The 18,520-nt window shown below is 42.6% G+C and overlaps 2 protein-coding genes across 3 annotated transcripts; both read left to right on the plus strand.

Moving 5' to 3' along the window:
• Positions 1–9,713: 9,713 nt before the first annotated feature.
• Positions 9,714–10,625, plus strand: LOC108031333 (alpha-protein kinase 1). The gene is made up of 3 exons (XM_017104585.2): positions 9,714–9,799; positions 9,875–10,375; positions 10,445–10,625. The coding sequence occupies exons 1-3, from the start codon at positions 9,714–9,716 to the stop codon at positions 10,623–10,625; spliced, it is 768 nt and encodes a 255-aa protein (XP_016960074.1).
• A 1,470-nt stretch (positions 10,626–12,095) lies between these two features.
• LOC108031276 (uncharacterized) lies at positions 12,096–16,141 on the plus strand. Of its 2 annotated transcripts, none has more exons than XM_017104517.3 (2): positions 12,096–12,283; positions 15,501–16,141. In XM_017104517.3, exon 2 carries the CDS (start codon positions 15,512–15,514, stop codon positions 16,007–16,009), a length of 498 nt encoding a protein of 165 aa, XP_016960006.1. In that variant the 5' UTR covers positions 12,096–12,283; positions 15,501–15,511; the 3' UTR covers positions 16,010–16,141. The 2 variants fall into 2 exon arrangements, with proteins under 2 accessions (XP_016960006.1, XP_043951460.1); XM_044095525.2 differs by lacking the exon at positions 12,096–12,283 and adding an exon at positions 15,337–15,404.
• The last annotated feature ends 2,379 nt before the right edge of the window (positions 16,142–18,520 follow it).

Below are 18,520 nucleotides of genomic sequence, written 5' to 3' on the forward strand. Positions count from 1 at the left end.
TGAGCAATTGCACCGTGTAGTCAATCACATCCTGAAGGCCTACGACAATAAAGAATACTGCAACGGCATCTTTCTTGACATACAACAGGCATTTGATAGAGTTTGGATCCCGGGACTACTAGCCAAAGTCAAAACAGCGCTGCCAGCCAACCTGTTTGAGCTCATCAGATCGTTTCTCACAAACAGAGATTTTTGCGTCCAGTCCAGAGACGCAATCTCTGCAAATGTTGCCATTACAGCTGGCGTTCCCCAAGGAAGCGTCTTAGGACCGCTACTGTACTCCATCTTTACAGCAGACATCCCCAAGCCAAGCTATGAAGAAATGACCTACGACAACAGCAAAATGCTGCTGGCCAGCTTCGCTGACGACGTCTGCTTTCTCAGCTCCTCGAACAGTGAGACCGAGTCTTCACAAACGCTGCAAACCTACCTCAACGAATTCGAGAAATGGGCCACGGCGAACAATATCAAAATCAACGAAAGCAAATGCGTAAACGTTTGCTTTACGTTACGCCGAAAAACAACTCCGGTGGTCCACATTAATAATGTGGACATAGAGCAAGCGACTAAGGCGAAATACCTAGGCCTCACACTGGACAAACGCCTAACCTTCCGAGAACATATTGCCAGAGTCGTCAAAATGTGCAACCTAAAGCGGAACCAATTATTCTGGATGCTAAACAAGAAAAGCAAACTATCTCTAAGATGCAAGCGGCACATTTATCAACAAATCATCGCACCAACTTGGAGATATGGAATCCAAATTTGGGGAGTGGCGGCTGCGTCCCACCGAAAACGTTTCCAAACCGTCCAGAACAAAACATTAAGACAAATCACTGGCTGTGAGTGGTTCGTTAGCGGCCAAACGCTTCACAATGACCTAAACCTGAGTCTTGTTGAAGACCAAATATCGTTCTTCTCAAGCAGGTACAACGACCGTCTAACTGCCCACCGTAATCGTCTAGCCCGGAGATTACAGGGGGCTATCCCAATTCGCAGGCTCAAAAGAAGACATTTTGGGCTGCTCCTAAGAGACTAATATGAATATATTATTTACTTGAAACTAGTCGTAATTTGATCTACTCCTATATACCTAGTTGAAAACTAATTATAATTTATAATTAAGAGATTATTTACTTAAGAAAACATTTAGGTTAAAGGCTTTAATTAGATCTGTTCCTGGATTATATTAAATAAAGATGTTAATTAAAAAAAAAAAAAAAAAAAAAAAAAAAAAAAAAATCAAAGGAAAATAAAAACTGACTTTTTTGTGAGTGTTGCCTGATAACGCCAATGAAAATTGATAGAAAATTGGCGTACAACTGTTTTTAGTTTGGCAACAGTTTGCCCGATTTTATTTCCTTTCTCTGCCCGAAATGCTCACCGTTGGCGGGTGCTAAAATGGGGTGTGGGTGTGGTTTTTCCGGGGGGTGTTTCAAATAAATGAAAAGCTCCCGTCGTGGCAGAATTTATTGTTGCATACTTTTCGGCTCAGCGCCCCGTGGCATGCAAAAAACCCACGACGCAGGGGTGTGGAAAAGAATTTACCCTGCGTACATGTGTAGCCTGACCCTTGACCTCCCCCAACCTTGTTTATTTTTCGGTTAAACCCAAATATGCTTGTTTCATGGCCTCGCCGGGCTTTCCATCCACTGCATCCGGTCGCTTTCCTTTTTCAATTGCCATAACACATTTGCCGGAGCCAAAAACTTAAATTGCATTTACCAGCATTTTCGGCAATTAGCGCTTACGTTTTTATTATACGCATATCACTCATACGCCATGTGGCCCCCTAAATCGAATAAAAAGAAGCGGATTCCGCAAATGTAAATGGAAACAATGGCCGCGTTGAAATACTCGCGGCGTGTGCAAACAAAATGTCCAATTAAATTAGAACAACTTTCCTTTCAAGCCTAAGCATTTAATTAAATTACCGCATGCTCTCGCACTTCCATCTGTGTGGAAAACGTGAAATAAAAGTTGTAAAGTCTGTGTATTCAAGGAACTTTTTTGCCTGCTGGGCAAGCACTTGTTTAAGTAAACAATATTTAAAAGGCATCGAATAATATGCGAAAATGTGTAAGCTTTTAAAAGGTTGCTTAATTTTTGTTTTACCAGTAAGAAGTGAAAACACTGGAAACTTTATGATACTTAACTTTTCTTTGGATAGGAAATATCAATAGGATTTAAACATCACTTTTTTAGGGGCATACAAGTATGCAGTTAATAAACAGTTTTCGTGATTCTAAATACTACATACTTTTAGACACTTAAAATTTCATATAAGTCTTATTTTATCACCCTAGTTCTTTGTGGGACATTCTTAGAAAATATAATTAAGATGTAGTAAGATAATTTTCTTAATGTTGCATTTTAAATTTTCCCTAAAATTTAAATTACCAAAATCAGTACCCACTCCAAATGGTTCTCCAATTGGCCGTCTTCAGTTTAAGTGAGTTACACCTTAAGTGACGCTGCGTCACACACAATCCTCGAAATATTTGTCATAAACTATTAATCAAAGGTTGACACAATGATTTAATTAAGTGCCACGCCCACATTGACACCTGTACGACATGACACGGAGTTGGGCACTTAGAAAACTCGGTGGGGGATGGGCAGAGGTGCTAACCAAAAGGCAGTTACAAAAGTTGGTCGGAATTTTAAAGCTCGCAGAGCGACAGTTGTCAGGGGCGATGACGGCACAGAATCCATTTTAGAGACCTCTAAAAACTATGCCAACAATTTTAATGCGAAATTCCAAAACGGTGTTCACTCGTCCTGCTGGCTGGCTCGTTCCCCAGTCGTCAGACGAATTTTGATTAAATTGAAATTTATTTTAATTAAACAAGCGTCGCAAATGTCTCATTTACGCTTCAATGACAGGGCAAAACAGATGAGCCAGAAATGGGGTGTGAGTGCTAGAACGTGGCCTTAATGTTTTGCATGTTTTGCGGTCTACTGACAATTTGCGTGTGTTTCCCCTTTTCCTCTTGCCCGTGAATCTCCGCAGTAATTTTGAGTTTGTCCCCAAAAAATTGTTGCCAACGTTTTAGGGTATTTTTTGTTTTGTGGCCTGAAAGAACAACAACTGCAATTACATATATTAAATGCTCGTCCGCCCAAAAGTGTGCTTTCAGTTGTGGACGAAAGAGTTTAGAGAGTTGGGGGAGATGAAGGGAAAGGGGGCCGTTAGACGGCACATAAGCCGCGCTTAAGTCCAACTAATTAGCCTAAATTTGTTAGCAGGCTACGCAGCCACCACCTGATAAGTGGGTACCAAGCGAAATATATGTAGGGTGAACGAAGTGGATTGGGCTGCATTGTATGGCATTTTAAATATTTAGGAGTAGTCAAGACAAATTTTAGATTAAATGTTTCTCTGATACTTTAAAAAAGTATTCAACCAGCATAGACTTTTCCGGTCGAAGTAACACATTTGTAATTGTGATAGGTACAACAGGTGTTTTGAAATCGATTATATATGCGCCATAAAATATGCAAGCATCATAAACCATCCAAAAGTCCATGTGACCAAGGACACTCTTTTTATTGTTGCATACTTTAAGACACTATTTTCAAGTGGTTTTAGAAATCTAGTGGGGGCTATCCCAATTCGCAGGCTCAAAAGAAGACATTTTGGGCTGCTCCTAAGAGACTAATATGAATATATTATTTACTTGAAACTAGTCGTAATTTGATCTACTCCTATATACCAAGTTGAAAACTAATTATAATTTATAATTAAGAGATTATTTACTTAAGAAAACATTTAGGTTAAAGGCTTTAATTAGATCTGTTCCTGGATTATATTAAATAAAGATGTTAATTAAAAAAAAAAAAAAAAAAAAGTGATTTTTAACGTGATGTTAACAAAATTGTGCAATATCCTTGCATACTTTTGGGTGATTTTAAAAGTGATTTGATGATGTTATAAACTAAACCTATTTTGTAATTCCCTAAAACCTATAGGGTATGCTATATTTGTGACCATTTCCGTGTTTACAAGCCGCTGCCATAAAGAGTTAACTGCGCTGCATTTACCGCTAAGCGGATGCACGACCACAAAACTTTTTAGGGGCTGCGGGTGGCAGCTGGCAAGCTGCAACTCGAATGCTGCTGCTAGTTGCTGGTGGGTGTTGCAAGTGTGCAAGTGTTGCAAGTGCTGCTAGTTGCCGCTGATGTTGCTAGTTGCTGGCGACTGTTTTTGTTGTTCCCGGCACTTTATTAGCGAGCGGGCCGAAGCAGGATAGCGCGCAGGGCTATTATTTGATGTTATTTATGAGTTGCAGACGTTAAGACGTAAATTGCCACATGCAACACCCGCACACTCGGCTGCCAGCTGTTCACCTGCTTTCGGCCCCATAAGGTCTGCCATGTTATTTTCATTGCGCGGCACAACTTTCGCCGGCAATTAGAGGTAGGTGTTAAGGAGCTGAGGATGCTGAGGATTCCGCCTTCATTAGGGGGAGCTTCTTGCCACTTTTTCGACTGCCTGATGAGCTGCCATTAGGATGTTGAGCGAAATCTAAATGTGCATTAAGCTGCAAACAAAATGGGCAACTTAGTTGGAGTATTCCCTTGGAAGTCTTGGCGGATTTCTTTTGCTGCACGGAGAAAAATAAACTTTATTTGTTTGCCCTAAAAAATTCTATAATTTGTAAATACTTTTTATAAAATTCTTATATCCAAGAATTACAAAAATCCATTTTGGCAAGTCACATTGCTTGGTAATAATATCCTCTGTGTCTTTCTTACTCCACTGGATTCTTTTCATCTGACCCTCGGGCTCGGCTGGGCTAAGTTTTTACAGCCGGGCACTCGTGCATGTCGCCGACATGGCGATCCTGGCCAGCTTCCACTGCATCCAGCATCCAGCAGCGTCCTTCATTCTGGCAGATTTTCCGAATCTGGACCTGCTCCTGCCGCAGGCATAAATCACGTGCGGCGCGCACAAGAAACTTTTGATTTGTGAAATCAAAAGCCATTTGCTGTGCTGCAATCAGCACAAACATTGTATGCAGCACTGGCGGTGGAAACTTTTGCTTTTTGGCACTCGTCAGATATGGATGCCATCACCAGGAGCCCGAAGAGGAGCAGGAGCAGCCGAAGGAGCAGGAATCTTGGTCCTGCAACTTTATCTTGTTGCGAAAGTTTTTAATAGTTTGTTGGCGCTTTCGCTGATTTGCTGCAAAGCAAAGTTTCTTTTTTCCCGCAGGTCTGCCAGTCGGTCCACGGAGGAGGTCTTAAAGTATGCAATGCACTGCCCAGAGCCTGGACATGCTAAATTTCAATGGACTCCCTAATGAAGACTGGCTGCCCGTAGCTGCTCCTAATGTGCAAGTAGTTGGCCTCAGAGTCGCACGTATGGTCTCTTACAGTTTTTGATGCATTATTTAAAGTGTCTCTTTGTAGGTTACAGGGGTATGGTAAATCTAAGTTGATTTAAAGCCTTTCAATCAATTTTTTTTTAAATAAATTACAATAGTGCTTTTACATCTACGACCCCTATGTTATGCATAAAATCAATAAAATATAAATTATAAATGTATAAAATAAAATTCAACTGGTTGTAAAGGATTAAAGTGATTTTTATTAAGCCAAATTATTACAATTGAAAGGTTCCCTCGCAGCTTCTTTCTCTATTTCTTTGGTCAGGGAAAGTCCAAATTTAAACTGCATTTAGGTCTCCCAAGCCCTTTCAAATCTGGGATACTTACTCCTTTTTGTTGGCCCGCTTTTCTTCTATCTGCAAGTGGATGCGACGTGTCCGCAATAATTTGGCCGCACTGCTGCGAAAAACTGGGGCTCGAGGCCCGGAGAAAAAAGGCGAATATGTGTCAGGCGTGGACGGAGAAAGAAAGGCGGGGATTTGTCACATTTTGTAGGCTGCGGCAGGAGCTCTAAAGAGGCGACTAAAATAATCAACTAAGCCAAGTGCGGCAACTGCGACAAAGTGTGCGGCACGGCAAATGAAGAAAGTTCGCTTGCCCTTTCACCGCTCTCTGCTTTCTCCGTTTTAACTGGCTACATTGCGAAAAAGTCGTAGAAAAGTAGTTAAACTTCAGCTTTTTTCGCTGACATAATTCGCGAGAAGTGCGCCCGGCGCCAGTCCTGAATGATATATCCGAGGGGTAGTAATAAATTCCTCCAGTCATGCCACAAAGTATGCCAAAGTTGCTAAGTCCTTTTTGTATGTGAACTCCCTTTCAAGCCATTTCCATATGGCTGGCTGGCATCAGATAGTTAGAAAAGAGTCGGAAAAGCGCAATTGCAATAAGCGCATAATTTGTATGGCAACTTGCAATGCGGATTGTGAGTGCCTTAAAGGAGAGAACCAACCAGTTTAGCATAGAAATCAGTTCAAAAGAGTAGCCATTGAAGATGTAGTTAATGTAGTTAAAATTAAAGCGAAATATTATAAAATTATTCTGCGAATTTGTCCATTTGTTGTTTGTTATCAATTGCCAATGTTAAAATTATAAATGAGCTCATGTTTGAATTATAAAAAACTAGAACATAATTAAATTAATTAATTTCATTTTTTGTAAAATGGAAAAACCATTAAAATACATCGACTTAGCCGAGCTCAAAGGCTTCATGTGAAAGCCACGTAAAAAATACTTTAATTTTAATTAATATTCATAAAACGCATATTCCAGCTGTGGCCTCAAATCAGTAAACCCTAAAAAATGCGTATGAATATTTATTCATAATTTTTTTCACGTTTGTCGCTTGTTTTTGACCTTCAGGTCGACTCGATTAAAGCCGCAAATGGCCATTGCAGTCGGAGCCACGCCCCTTGCCCAAAAAGGGCTTCCATATTCGGAGGGGGTTCCCAAACAAATAGCAACAACGTCTGGTTATGGCCAAGTTCAAGCCAATGTCTGGCGGCGTCTGGGGCACGTGCTGCCCAGATTCATCTCCGTCAGCGGAAGCCTCGGCATCAGCACCAGCATCGCCATCGCCATCACCACCAGATTCAGATTCGGCTCCATCTCCGCCATTTCTCTACATTTAAATCGGGCCCAGGGGCGGGGACGGGGCAAAGGGGCTGGGAAAAATTGTGAAAAATTTGTAACCGAGGCGTTTTGTTTGCTCTCGTTTGCTTTGGTCACGGATACCAGACTGCCAGTCAAGTCAAGTAAACATGATGTGCGGGGTCTAATTTTTTCCCCTTTCAACGTTTTTTATTTCGCCAGCCAGTCAACCCGACCCGGGGGTTCCCCTTTTCCCGACGCTGTCTGTGAGCTATATGGTTGCACAATATTTTACATTTTCATGCATGACGCGTTTAATCACGTGATGCATATGATTTTTAGCCAGCCCAGGGGTTACGGTGCCGGGGTCTGGGGTCTGGGGTTCCCTGCTCCCTGGAGTCTGGGATTTGGGGCTTTCCTCATATATTCATGCATACAATTCCATCAGCATGAATTATGTTTTGCATACTTTCAGGCTGAGTTTGTGGGCTTTGCTTGTTTTGCGTTTAGGTCTTTGGCGCTGTCTGGCGCATTCTTGCAGCCCTTGATGCCCTCGGCAGTCGCCTTTCATCTCTCCCTGAGAGATTCTACTCGACGTGGGCTTTCCCCTTTTTTCCCATGTTTCGGGGGGGTTGGGTCCTCTCAAAAGTTGTGGATTAGAGCGTGTAATTTTGCTAAAAAGCGCCAACGAGCCGCACTTCACACACATGGCAACAGTTGTTTGTCGCTAAATAGTAATGCCTTTTGGTGGGCTTAAAGAAAAACCAATTGAAAATATTTAACAAAAAATAAGAAATTTAAATTTAATTTTTTTAACAGAAACGTCGGGATTTCGCTTTGCATTCCAGGTTCAAGTTCACAGTGAACCTATGGCCTTGACCTCGGCTGTGTGTGTGTGCGGAAAGGGGGATCCCCTGCGAGCGCTTGTTGCCATATTTTAAGTGTTTTCTGGTTTTCGGCCACTGTGCACTGCGCTTTTAATTTCTCTCGCAGCGCTCGCCGGTAATTTATGTGCTTAGCTTTCACACTCGGCTGGCTAAAACAGTCACCGAAAAATCGTCATAAAAATAGAAAATATATGTACATGAACACTCGCACTTGGCCATTTCACACTTTTGCGCCTTTGGCCGAAAAGCGGCGGAAAATGAAAGCGAACCCGCAAGGACAACAGCTAAGAGCGGCGCAGACCGAATATATATTCCAGTGAATATTTATGAGCAGCAAAAGTAGCATTTGTGCTTTGCATTCCGACTTTATTGTGGCCCAGAGTAGTCGTTGTTGCTGGCTATGCGAGCAACAGTCCCGTCCATCGTCGAAATTCCGGCCGCCTTTTGTGGCAGCCTTTGGAGCACCGAGAAAAATGAAAATTCAATTTCACAAACCATTTTTGTATTAAAAACAATAAAGCAATTTTTTAATATTTTATTATAATTTTAGAAGGTCCCAAGAGATCTGTAGAAGTTTTTTGGTGATTTAGCCAAGAAATATTATTTGAGGATGTTAAAAAAAGGTCCTAAGAATGATTTTGAAATATTAAATTGTATTAAAAAATATATCCAAGTGATCATAACCCCATTTAATTGAATCATAATCAAATTAAGTTTTTCGCCGTGTGATGATGTGCTGCTCTTGTTGCTGCTGTCGTCCTCATCGCTGTCAGCTTTTCCGACTCTGATGAGTTTATGCTTGGGGCCCATATTACTTTATTCCGGAGAGTGTGTCCTAGCCCCTGGCCACGCCCCTCCCCCGCCGCCGCCCCTGCGGTTGGCCACACCAACACAGGGACACACACACGCTCACAGAGTCGGCCATTCATGACTGTCATGAGTTTTCCGCAATTGATGGTCTAATTATGCCGCCAACACTAAATTTCATGACTTTGCTGGTCGAGCCAACACGCAGACGAAGGCCATTGATGTTGAGGGGGGATTTTCCGCCGGAGGGGGTTGGGGGGATTGTAATTTAATGGAAAAACATTTTGCCACACATCCACGGAGAGCGGAAAGTGGGAGCCTGAGCTAAGGGCCACTTTACAGTTTGACAGCCTCTGCCAGCCGGTTGACATTTTAGCTCCGATTTATGGCCGGCTCTTCTCACCCGTATGCTAATGCAACAGTTTGAGATGCCTGCCTTTATGGATTCCAGTTTAAGAGCTCTTTTCGCTAAGAGTGTTGCAATCATATAGTTTATGGAGGCATAACCATAGGTTTAAGCCAAGCTTGTTACTTAATTTAAGTGCTTCTTGTTAAGAAATAAGTACAATGTTGAAGGCGTTCTTCACTTAGTTATAATTTTAGGACCACTTATTTTTATTATAAACACTTCGTATTCTTCTTTTTTAGTGTGTTCCCAATTTACTTAGCAGTTATAAACAGCTTATGTGTATTATTCGATTAGACGGCTTAATTAGTCATATTTTTTTAGCCCGATTGAGACCCAGTCATTCGAGGATCGCTGCCTCTATTTGGATTTGTAAAGCCAAATTCGTAATTATCATACCGAAGCCAATGGGGCATATCAAAATGTTCACACTTCATAATATTTGCATATTAATGTGCCTGTATAATTAGCTGCAAAATAATTAATGCCCGAAAACAAGAAACCCAATTGAATGGCTGGGCATAATCAAGCACATCCCGGAGCACACTTGATGGGGGAGTTTAGTTAGTCGGAGTTTAGTTCTTGGCCAGCGTTTCGACGGGAAGGTCTTCTAGCTCTAATAAGCCTTTAAATATGTATCCAAATTGGCTCGTTCTGCTCCACTTGCTGCCGGTTTGTTTGGCAGTTGGTTCGCAAATGTTTGCACAGCCGCTGACAAAGTAGGTCGTCCGGATTCCAGTGGGCGGTGGCTCCCAGTGGCGGGTCAATCTATTGAGCAAACTATTTGCTTACAGGAGCCACAGCAGCGGCACTTTGAGCATCAATCGGGCGGAGGGTGTGCAGGTTGAGGCAGCCGCTCTCCGGCAGCATCTGCAGCAAATCACGGGCAGCGAGGCGTTGGCGCCATTGTTGCTCGAGTTACTGGGCCAAACTGTGCCAAATTGGCAGGAGCAATCCCGGCAGCAGCAGCAGCAGCAACATCCGCCAGCCCACCAGCAACACCAGCCAAAACAGCAGCAACAACAGGCCACAAATCAACCGCAACAAGGGGGGCAACACTTTTTTGTTTATGAAAACGCCGCGGGTCAACCACCTCAGATATTGGCCGGGTTCAATGGCGTCAATCTGCAACCTGAGCAGCCCGGCCTCCAGCCAAAGCCCAGGCCCAGGCCCAGGCCCAAGCCGGAGCAAAAGCCAATTCAGACTGAACAACAATATATAGGAGCCGGGCCAAAAATCGCTGAGGCGCCGCCAGCCGCAGCCGTTTGGGCGCCGCGTCTCGAGAGCCACCCGCCGTAAGTAAACACTGAAAACTACCAACTTATATAATCCATTATTTGCATTAAACAATGCATTTTAATTAGCCCATCCCCGAGAGTTGCAGCGCCAGCAAGTTGCCAGCTCAGCGGCAATCCATCGCAAGTTGCCGCTGTTGCAGGCAGGCCCGGTGCCACGCCCACCACGCCCGCCACGCCCTCCTTGGGGAGTGGCTACGAGGCGGTGCCGCTGCTCAGTGCCACGGCGCTCAAGGCGACAGCTGGTTAAGTTTTTAATTAAATCGCTGGCATAATTAATAAAGATGCGCATAGAGAGTCGGGCAGAGTGTTGCATACTTTCGGGGCGGTCGATCGTGTGTGGGTATTGGTGGCCGTGCATGTGTGTGCACTCGATTCTCATCTGTATGAGAACGGCAGCTGGGGCAGATTATTTTTGAAACGACTCAAAGGTTATTGGGATATTGTTCATACGAAGAAAAAGGCAGCTTGTCTTTATTTGAGTCACTTTCTTGCCTACCAGTTAAACTAAAAAATTTTAAATTTAAAAACCTAAAGATATTTTGAGTTTAAAAACTACTTTTAGTTAATGATTAGTATGATGTACAGAAAAAGAGGTTTGAAATAAGTTAACCTACCGTGAAAATATATTTGCAGAAGGTCCTTGATGAAATCAATGTGAAATGGAAAGGTTTTCTGAAGGATAAATATTATAAAAATTAAATATTCCTAACATATGTTACTATTGTTTCTTCTTTTAAAATTAGAAAGCGTATGAAAATTTGTAGTTAAAAAACATTCAACAAAGTCAACATGCGGTTTAAATGAAGTTAACCTGAAGATATTTGTAGAAATTCCTTGTGCAAATAAATTAAACAAAAAAAAAGTTAAAGTTGTTTATCTTATCAAGATACATTTTTTTAGCTGGTTTTCTTAATTTCAATACCATCTGTGCTAAATCTGTTAACCGATTTAGTTGTCACCCTCTGCAGACCGGAATTTTCCCGAACAATATGTGACTTATCTGTCATCATGGCTTGGGCTTCCCCCGACTGGGTGCGAAGTGAACCTAGGCCATCACCACCGCCCAGGTCCTCACCCACCAGGACTCGTTTCGAGCTGTCGCAGAACTCAGCATAAAAGTAAAACATGCAACTAAAAACAATTTCTAAAAATATACGTACGAGCATAAAACATGCAACACGAAAAAACCGCACAAAACACTTCATGTTGAGTGCGACTCGCAAATTGTGGGCCGTCTGTGTGGGTGAACTGCACCACCAGCACCACCGGCACCACCGCAAAAAGAAAGAAGCAAAATAATAAATAAAAAATCCGCAAAATGTATGTGTGCCGGAGCGTTGAGTCTGCGGCGGAGTGTTTTTCGCAAGTGTTCGAGCGGGAAAATGAAAGTGCTGAAGTGTCGCCCATTGTTTGTGCTGTCAGCGGAGCAGCTGCCTGCATTTGCATTGGCCGCAAGGAGTTGATGACCGGAATAGTCGAAGGGTGTGGGTAGGAGGGGGTCTTCAATCGGATACATCTTAGGGGGTTTTATCTAAGGTCTGGCATCGAAGTGATAGTAGAGGAGAAACACCAGACAACCAATAGAGTTCACTAGATATATTACAATTAAAATGTATAGATTGATTATTAAGTAGTTAGAACTCCATTGTCTGTAAACAAAATAATGATAAAATAAATATTTAATATATATATTTATTTTACCAATACCCAGCAATCTTTTCCACCAGAGTCAAAAAACCATTTTAAAACATTCCAAATTAATACAAAAATGTGTACTTGGCAATGTTAAAGAATATCTTCAAAATTCGAGCTTAGTACCCGTTCGCTGTAGGTTTTGACAATCAAACTGAAATTGGATTGGATGTGGCTGTGGCTGTGGCTCCGACCCTTTGACGTCTTGCAGATGTGAGTAGAGTGGCTTGGGAGGTGGCTCCTTTGTTGTCATCGGCACTTTGATACACATTTTATAGGGCTCCATTCGAGGGCTGTAATTTCATGCGCGCATAATCAGGGAGCGTGGCTAATTAAATTCTAAACATTCGCCAGCGCAGCGCACTAAAAAATGGTTTATATGACTAGGATCTAGAGCCCGTTCCGGGTTCCCTCGCCCTCATCTCCCATACGTACCCATCCTCAAACCATCGCATCCCATCCCAGCCTCCATCCAATCTCGAGCTGGTGCTTTGTAATTGCAGATCCCGGACTTCGTGCACGCCCCTATGCAAATGGCACAAAGCTCCTGCTTTTGTTGTAGTTGCTAGTGCACTGAGAATAATGTAGGCAGCCTTAACAAAAATATTTTAAATATAAAGATCAGATCTTAAGACTTTACTGGCATTTCAATATTATGTTTTGCTTTATAAAGTAATAATTTAACTTTATATATGTGTCTAGCTTAAATTGATAATTAAAATGATTAATTAAAATTTCTGTGATGCTAAGAACGGTGATTTCTTAATAATATATTAAGGTGCTTACTTCATAGGGTAGTTTATATATGTACAATGTAGATTATGTGTGTCCCCTAAATAGGAAACAGTGCATTTTTAGGAATTAAGTTGTCCTGCTTAAGGGCTGTTTCGCAACCCAATTTTATAGGAACAAGTCCTCATTTTTCCGAGTGTAAATATTGCTGCTGCTGCTCCGTGTTGTTCTCTTTGTGCCCATCTGCAACCTCATCTCATCTCGCGCTGACGGCTTTTGAACTGCCTTCGTTTGTTGTCGTTGTCGTTGTCGTACTCTAAATTAACCGTTTCGTTACGTCAGCGCTGTCTTTTGTGCGTTGACAGAAGCGGTTGTTGTTGCTCCTGCCGAGTGAGTCCTGTAGTCCTGGAGCATGGAGCATGGAGCATGGAGCAGGGAGTGCCAGAGTCGCAGAGTCCTGTTTAGTTGCAAGTTTGTATGAGGCAGCCGTGCGTGCCCGGTCGCCTGGCAATTGGAGCAATCAGCCAGCTGAACTCAGCCCGGCTCTCCGGCTTTTTGGCCCGTTTGCAGCTCCAGACAGCCCATACCAGTCCCGAACCTAAATCCAAACCCGCTTCCAGTGCCAGCCCCCCAGCACTCAGCCGCACTCAACTGACGGCGGAGCTCGGAGACAGTTGGCTTTGTCTTGTCAGCTGGGTCCTGGCACTGTCCTGATTGGCATTTACAATTAGCGAGTGGGTAAATAGAGAGATGCTGCGAGAATGCTCCAAGTCAGGGTGCCAAAATAAACTAGAGCTCGATTTGGGGATCGTGGCAACAGGCACGCTTTGGAATTAGCTGCTTTATTTTTTAAGACACTTGGTTTTAGAGTCCTGTAAGCTAAAGGAGTCTAATTTGGTAAAATAATAATTTTAATAGGTTTATTTTATATTCCCACAATCTGTATATTAAAGATCCCCTGATAACTTTAATAAATCTCCTGATTTAGGGTAGCAAACCGTCAGCTGAAAGGCCTAAAAGTATGCAACACTAAGGGCCACGCACATATTTAATTCCTTAAATAATGTATAAACCTATAAAATATATGAACAAATTTATTATATACCCCCCCATTCTGCATATTAAAGATCCCGTGATAACTATAATGAAATGTCCTGGTTTAGGGTAGCAAACCGTCAGCTAAAAGGCCTAAAAGTATGCAACACTAAGGACCACGCACACACGGCGCCCCGCTCTTTCAAATGTGTGTGCGTGCTGGTGCGGCAATGGAATAATGTACTCTTAATTTGTTATGCGTGTGTGATTAATGATCCATGCACAACGATAACTTTGACTCATTACACCTGCTGATTTATCGCTGTCAACGGGTGGTCCACAATGCCACTTTGCCACCCAAACCCCGCTCCTACCACCCACACACACGGCACTACAGGCACATGGAAATGAATTTTGAATTTTGATTCGGCCACTTTCGCTTAATCATTTCGCAATTAGCCGGCATTGTTAGGGCATTTGCATTGATTTATTGACGCTGTCGCCAAGACTGCGCTCTGTCCGATTTTCCCCATTGGCATTTTTAATTTTCCCATTTTCCATGTCAGTTAATTTTCCACTACAGTTCGCCAGCATGGAAAATGCACAATTAATTAAGCTTCACCGCTTGTTTTTGCTCTCGCCTCCATTGACTTTTCCGCTTTTCTCGTTTTCCTTACTCCCTTCCTTTTTTCGCCGCGTTTTTTGGTCTTTGCAAAGTGTGAAGATTCAGATTCACTGGGTATATCGATGGAGACGCAAGTAATTAATGGGCGTGGCCGCGGTTGCCCCAACACTTGCTCCGCCTGCGCTAATGACCCATATTATGAGGTTATTACTGCTGGCCACTTGTGCGAGGGAGTGTGGGTAGCTTTTCGCGACTGCCAGTGCATTTGTGATGACATTTCGAATGTGTTAAGTAATTGCAAAAGGCTTCGATGAGTCGTCGAAACCGAAGAAGTCTGCGGCAAGGTGGGGAAACACTCGTCTGCGGAGGCTGATGAACTGCAGTTAATTGAAGTCTATTTGGGTTGATGGATGGTCTGAACAAGCACCGACCAGCCGCCCGGGGGAGTGGGTCTTAATTAGGGTACTCGGTATTGGGCAGGCAAAAGTCCGAGCAAGCGGGTTAGCCGGAGTTGGGCAAGATCGGACAGCTAGATTGGTCACGAGTCGGGTTCAAATTATAATGAGGGAGTGATACGGCGCGGAATTAAATATATTTTAATATTTTTATAATCTTTATTTTTATTTGCTTCATTAATCAAAGGAATGATTATAACCCTAACAAAAATACCTTGTAATCACATAAAAAATAAATTTAACACATACGCTTTGTATGATATATAACATGCACAATAACAATTTAATTACTGATATGATTTATGAAGGTTTAATAGCTATACATTAAACGATTTAAATGGCTTAAGAATAGATTTATAGACATAATCATAATAATACATTTATAAACTTAAACATAATACTATAAACTTAGTCATAAAAACTGTTCTTGTTCATATAGTAAAGTTTACATATTGTTTTCTGTCAAAATGGTATTTTTCTAATGAAGGTACTTTAAAATCCTTGAGATTACAACCATTCATACAAGCTTAATAGTACATTTATTTAAGTAAAAGCTACAAAGATATTACTGCTCTGTCCCCAGCCTAATTTAAAATGGCCCAGATCGAGGTGAGCGTGCGCCAGGGAGCGGCCTTCCTGGTCCTGTATGTCCTGCTCCTGGCCGCTCTGGTCCGCCCGCAGATGAACTTCAGCATCTTCGTGGACTCCTTCTTCCTGCGGGTCAAGTACTCGGCGGTGATGGTGCTGAGCTACCGCTTCGACACCTACATGGCCGTGGCCGCCGCTCCGCTCAGCGCCGTCACCGTGTTCGCCCTCTCCAAGTGGAACGAGCGGTGCGAGAATCCCTCGCAGCACAAGATGGTCATCACGGGCGTGGCTTGCTTCTATGTCCTGGTCCTGCTGGCCAACGTCCTGGCCAACGGCATGGTGATGCAGCAGGCGCTCATCCGCTTCGACCAGTGTCCCTACAGGGCCTGGTACATGTATGGCCAGATGGCGATGTCCTTCGTCAAGTCGGCGGTTCAGGATGTGCAGGAGGTCATCACCAGACAGCGCCACCGTCGACCCAGGCTGATGTACCGCATGCACTAGATACTGCCCTTAAATCTTTGTCATTTATTTCAAAAGGACTTTTCAGACAACTATCGGGATATGTAAAGGCGTTTAAGATATATTATCTCATATAAAATATATTATTTTAATAAAATGCCTTGAAGGTTTTAATGTTACCTCATATACGCATGGGAAATCCAAGCATTTAATTATTGCTGAACCTATATTTTCAATTAATTAATCTAAGGACTCCGTTAACGTAAATCTCTGCCATAGTTAACAGCAGCCCAATAACTCATATTGGGAATACAATTTTCCAAATCAATTAAAGCAATTGTGTAATTTTCAATTCTCAAATTCCCTTCTGCTCTCTGCCTGCTTAATTTGGCATTGCAAGGCATCATAACTTCATCAAGGTAAGTGCAGGTGAATTATTGTGAGCGGTGATTATTTATCCGGCCACTGTGACTTTATCTGGACACAAGCAGGAAAACAATGAACCCGAGGTGCAAGTCTGTCTGAGGTCTCCAGCTGACCAGCGCCCAGCTGGCGGAGATTCGATTGTGGGCGGTGCAGAGTGGATTGTTTGCGGTGGGTTTCGGGGTGGTTTGTGTGGGTCCATGGCAAATGATGTGCACAGTTTGTTGCGGTCAAGTTGCATATTAGATTTAATGCGATTTGCATTCGTCGCTGCCTGCATCGATAATGACGCGCTGCCCCAGGCGACACTTGGCTGTTTGGTTTGGTTTGGTTTACAGCTTGGACTGGGACTGGGCTGGGCGCTGGGTTGGGGAAACGTTTGTCTAGGCAACCGCAGAGGCGGCGGAGTATCCTCAGATTTTCGGGCGAGGTTGGGGGCAGGGAGTGTCTGGCGAGTAAGTAATTTTGTGGTTGTATTCCGGGGCACGTTGCTTTGAGGCTGCCAACTCGATCGGCGTTGTGGCGTGGGCTTTGGCAAATAGTTAAGCGCAAACAGAGGCGGACACCCAGCCCCTTCGCCTCCCAGAAAAGCCCCTCGGCTGGAATCCTGCCCCGGATAATTGAAATTTTATGCCAGGCTTAAGCAAAAGTATACAATTCCGACTCTGACGCAAATTCCCAACGGAATGTTTTACATATTGTAATCCAGAGACAAAAAATACATTGTTTTCACTGCTCGCAAAGCTCGAGAACATGTCTTTGATCTCCAAAACATGTGCACAAAATGACAAAACAAAGTATAAAAAATATATAAAAATTAAAAACGGGCCAATTTACACACAAAAGGAAAAACGAAGAGGAGGCAAAACAACTTTGTGCATATGCAAAATATAAATCGCAAGCAAATTAAATGAAACGAAATGTAAGTGCTTAAAACAGAGCTAAATGAGTTCTGACTTCGCCGGGGGCATTAAATATTTCCCCAAAAAAATGCGAGAAATGCGAAATGCTGAAACCGGCCAACGGGCTTCCCCGAGACACTAAAACTTATTTATGCCTTCGTTTTGATCGAGGGGGTGGCCTGCCGTCTCCCTCTGGCACTCACGAGCGAGTGCGCCTGACACTCCAACTAAATATAAAACATGGGAACACGCTAATTTATTTCTGAACTGCGGGAAATAACATCGATGTCGGCTGCCAACAACTTCCCATCGAAAGCTGTAAATAAACTGTGGTTAAACCCAGTTGGCCATCCGCCTAAGCCAAGAAAATATGTGGAACGATTTGTCTTGGATTCCAGATGGCTTGTCATCATTTCTCGGATCTTAGATTTCCCCAAAAGTCACAAGACATACTTCCTACAGGGTAAAAAGTAAACAAAAACAAAAAGGAATGCTAAAACTTCAGTCGGAATTTATTTGTGCTTTTTTATAAATATAAAAACATGTATATTGTATTATTAATTTGTATTATGTCAAAAAATTAACATTAATTAGTTTTAATATTTCAGGAATTATTGAGAAGGTAGTCAATTGGTTAAAGGTACATTTATTTATTAACTCCATTAATACTTTAATATTTGCAAAGTAATAAAGTTAAGTGATTGTCAAAAGTTTATTAAACTGATTGTTAAATTCCTTTCAAATACTGGGTATCAAAGAGCTGAGCTTTGGACCTAAGACTGCAAATCTGGCTTAGATTTTCCTAACTCTTATCTAAAGTGATCTTAAGAGGCCGCCAATTAAAGAGCGCAAATTGAAGTGTGCTCTAATTTCTTGTTACTTTATTTGCAAGCTCAGCAGAGCTACCTGTTTGGATTAAGATACAATCTCGGAGCCGAGCTCCAGGCTCCAAGAGGCACTGCCTGGCCTGGGATTTTCCCGACGGGATGTGGCGAGAAGTTATTGAACCGCCGCAGGATTATCAGTGCTTAAAGTGACAGGCGGTTGACAAAATTGAAACGTCAGATCAATGCGAGGCAATAAAGAGCAATGATTGATGTGCCAATTTGTAATCTGTTAATTAACATATCCCCTCCCCGACTTAATTACCCCCGAGCGAAACGAAACACCCAAGTTCAGTGGTACAACGCGAGTGCAATTAATATTTTTATTACGTACAATTTGGATT

Source organism: Drosophila biarmipes, chromosome 3R, assembly GCF_025231255.1.
Source record: "Drosophila biarmipes strain raj3 chromosome 3R, RU_DBia_V1.1, whole genome shotgun sequence".
NCBI classification, from domain to species: Eukaryota; Metazoa; Arthropoda; class Insecta; order Diptera; family Drosophilidae; genus Drosophila; species Drosophila biarmipes.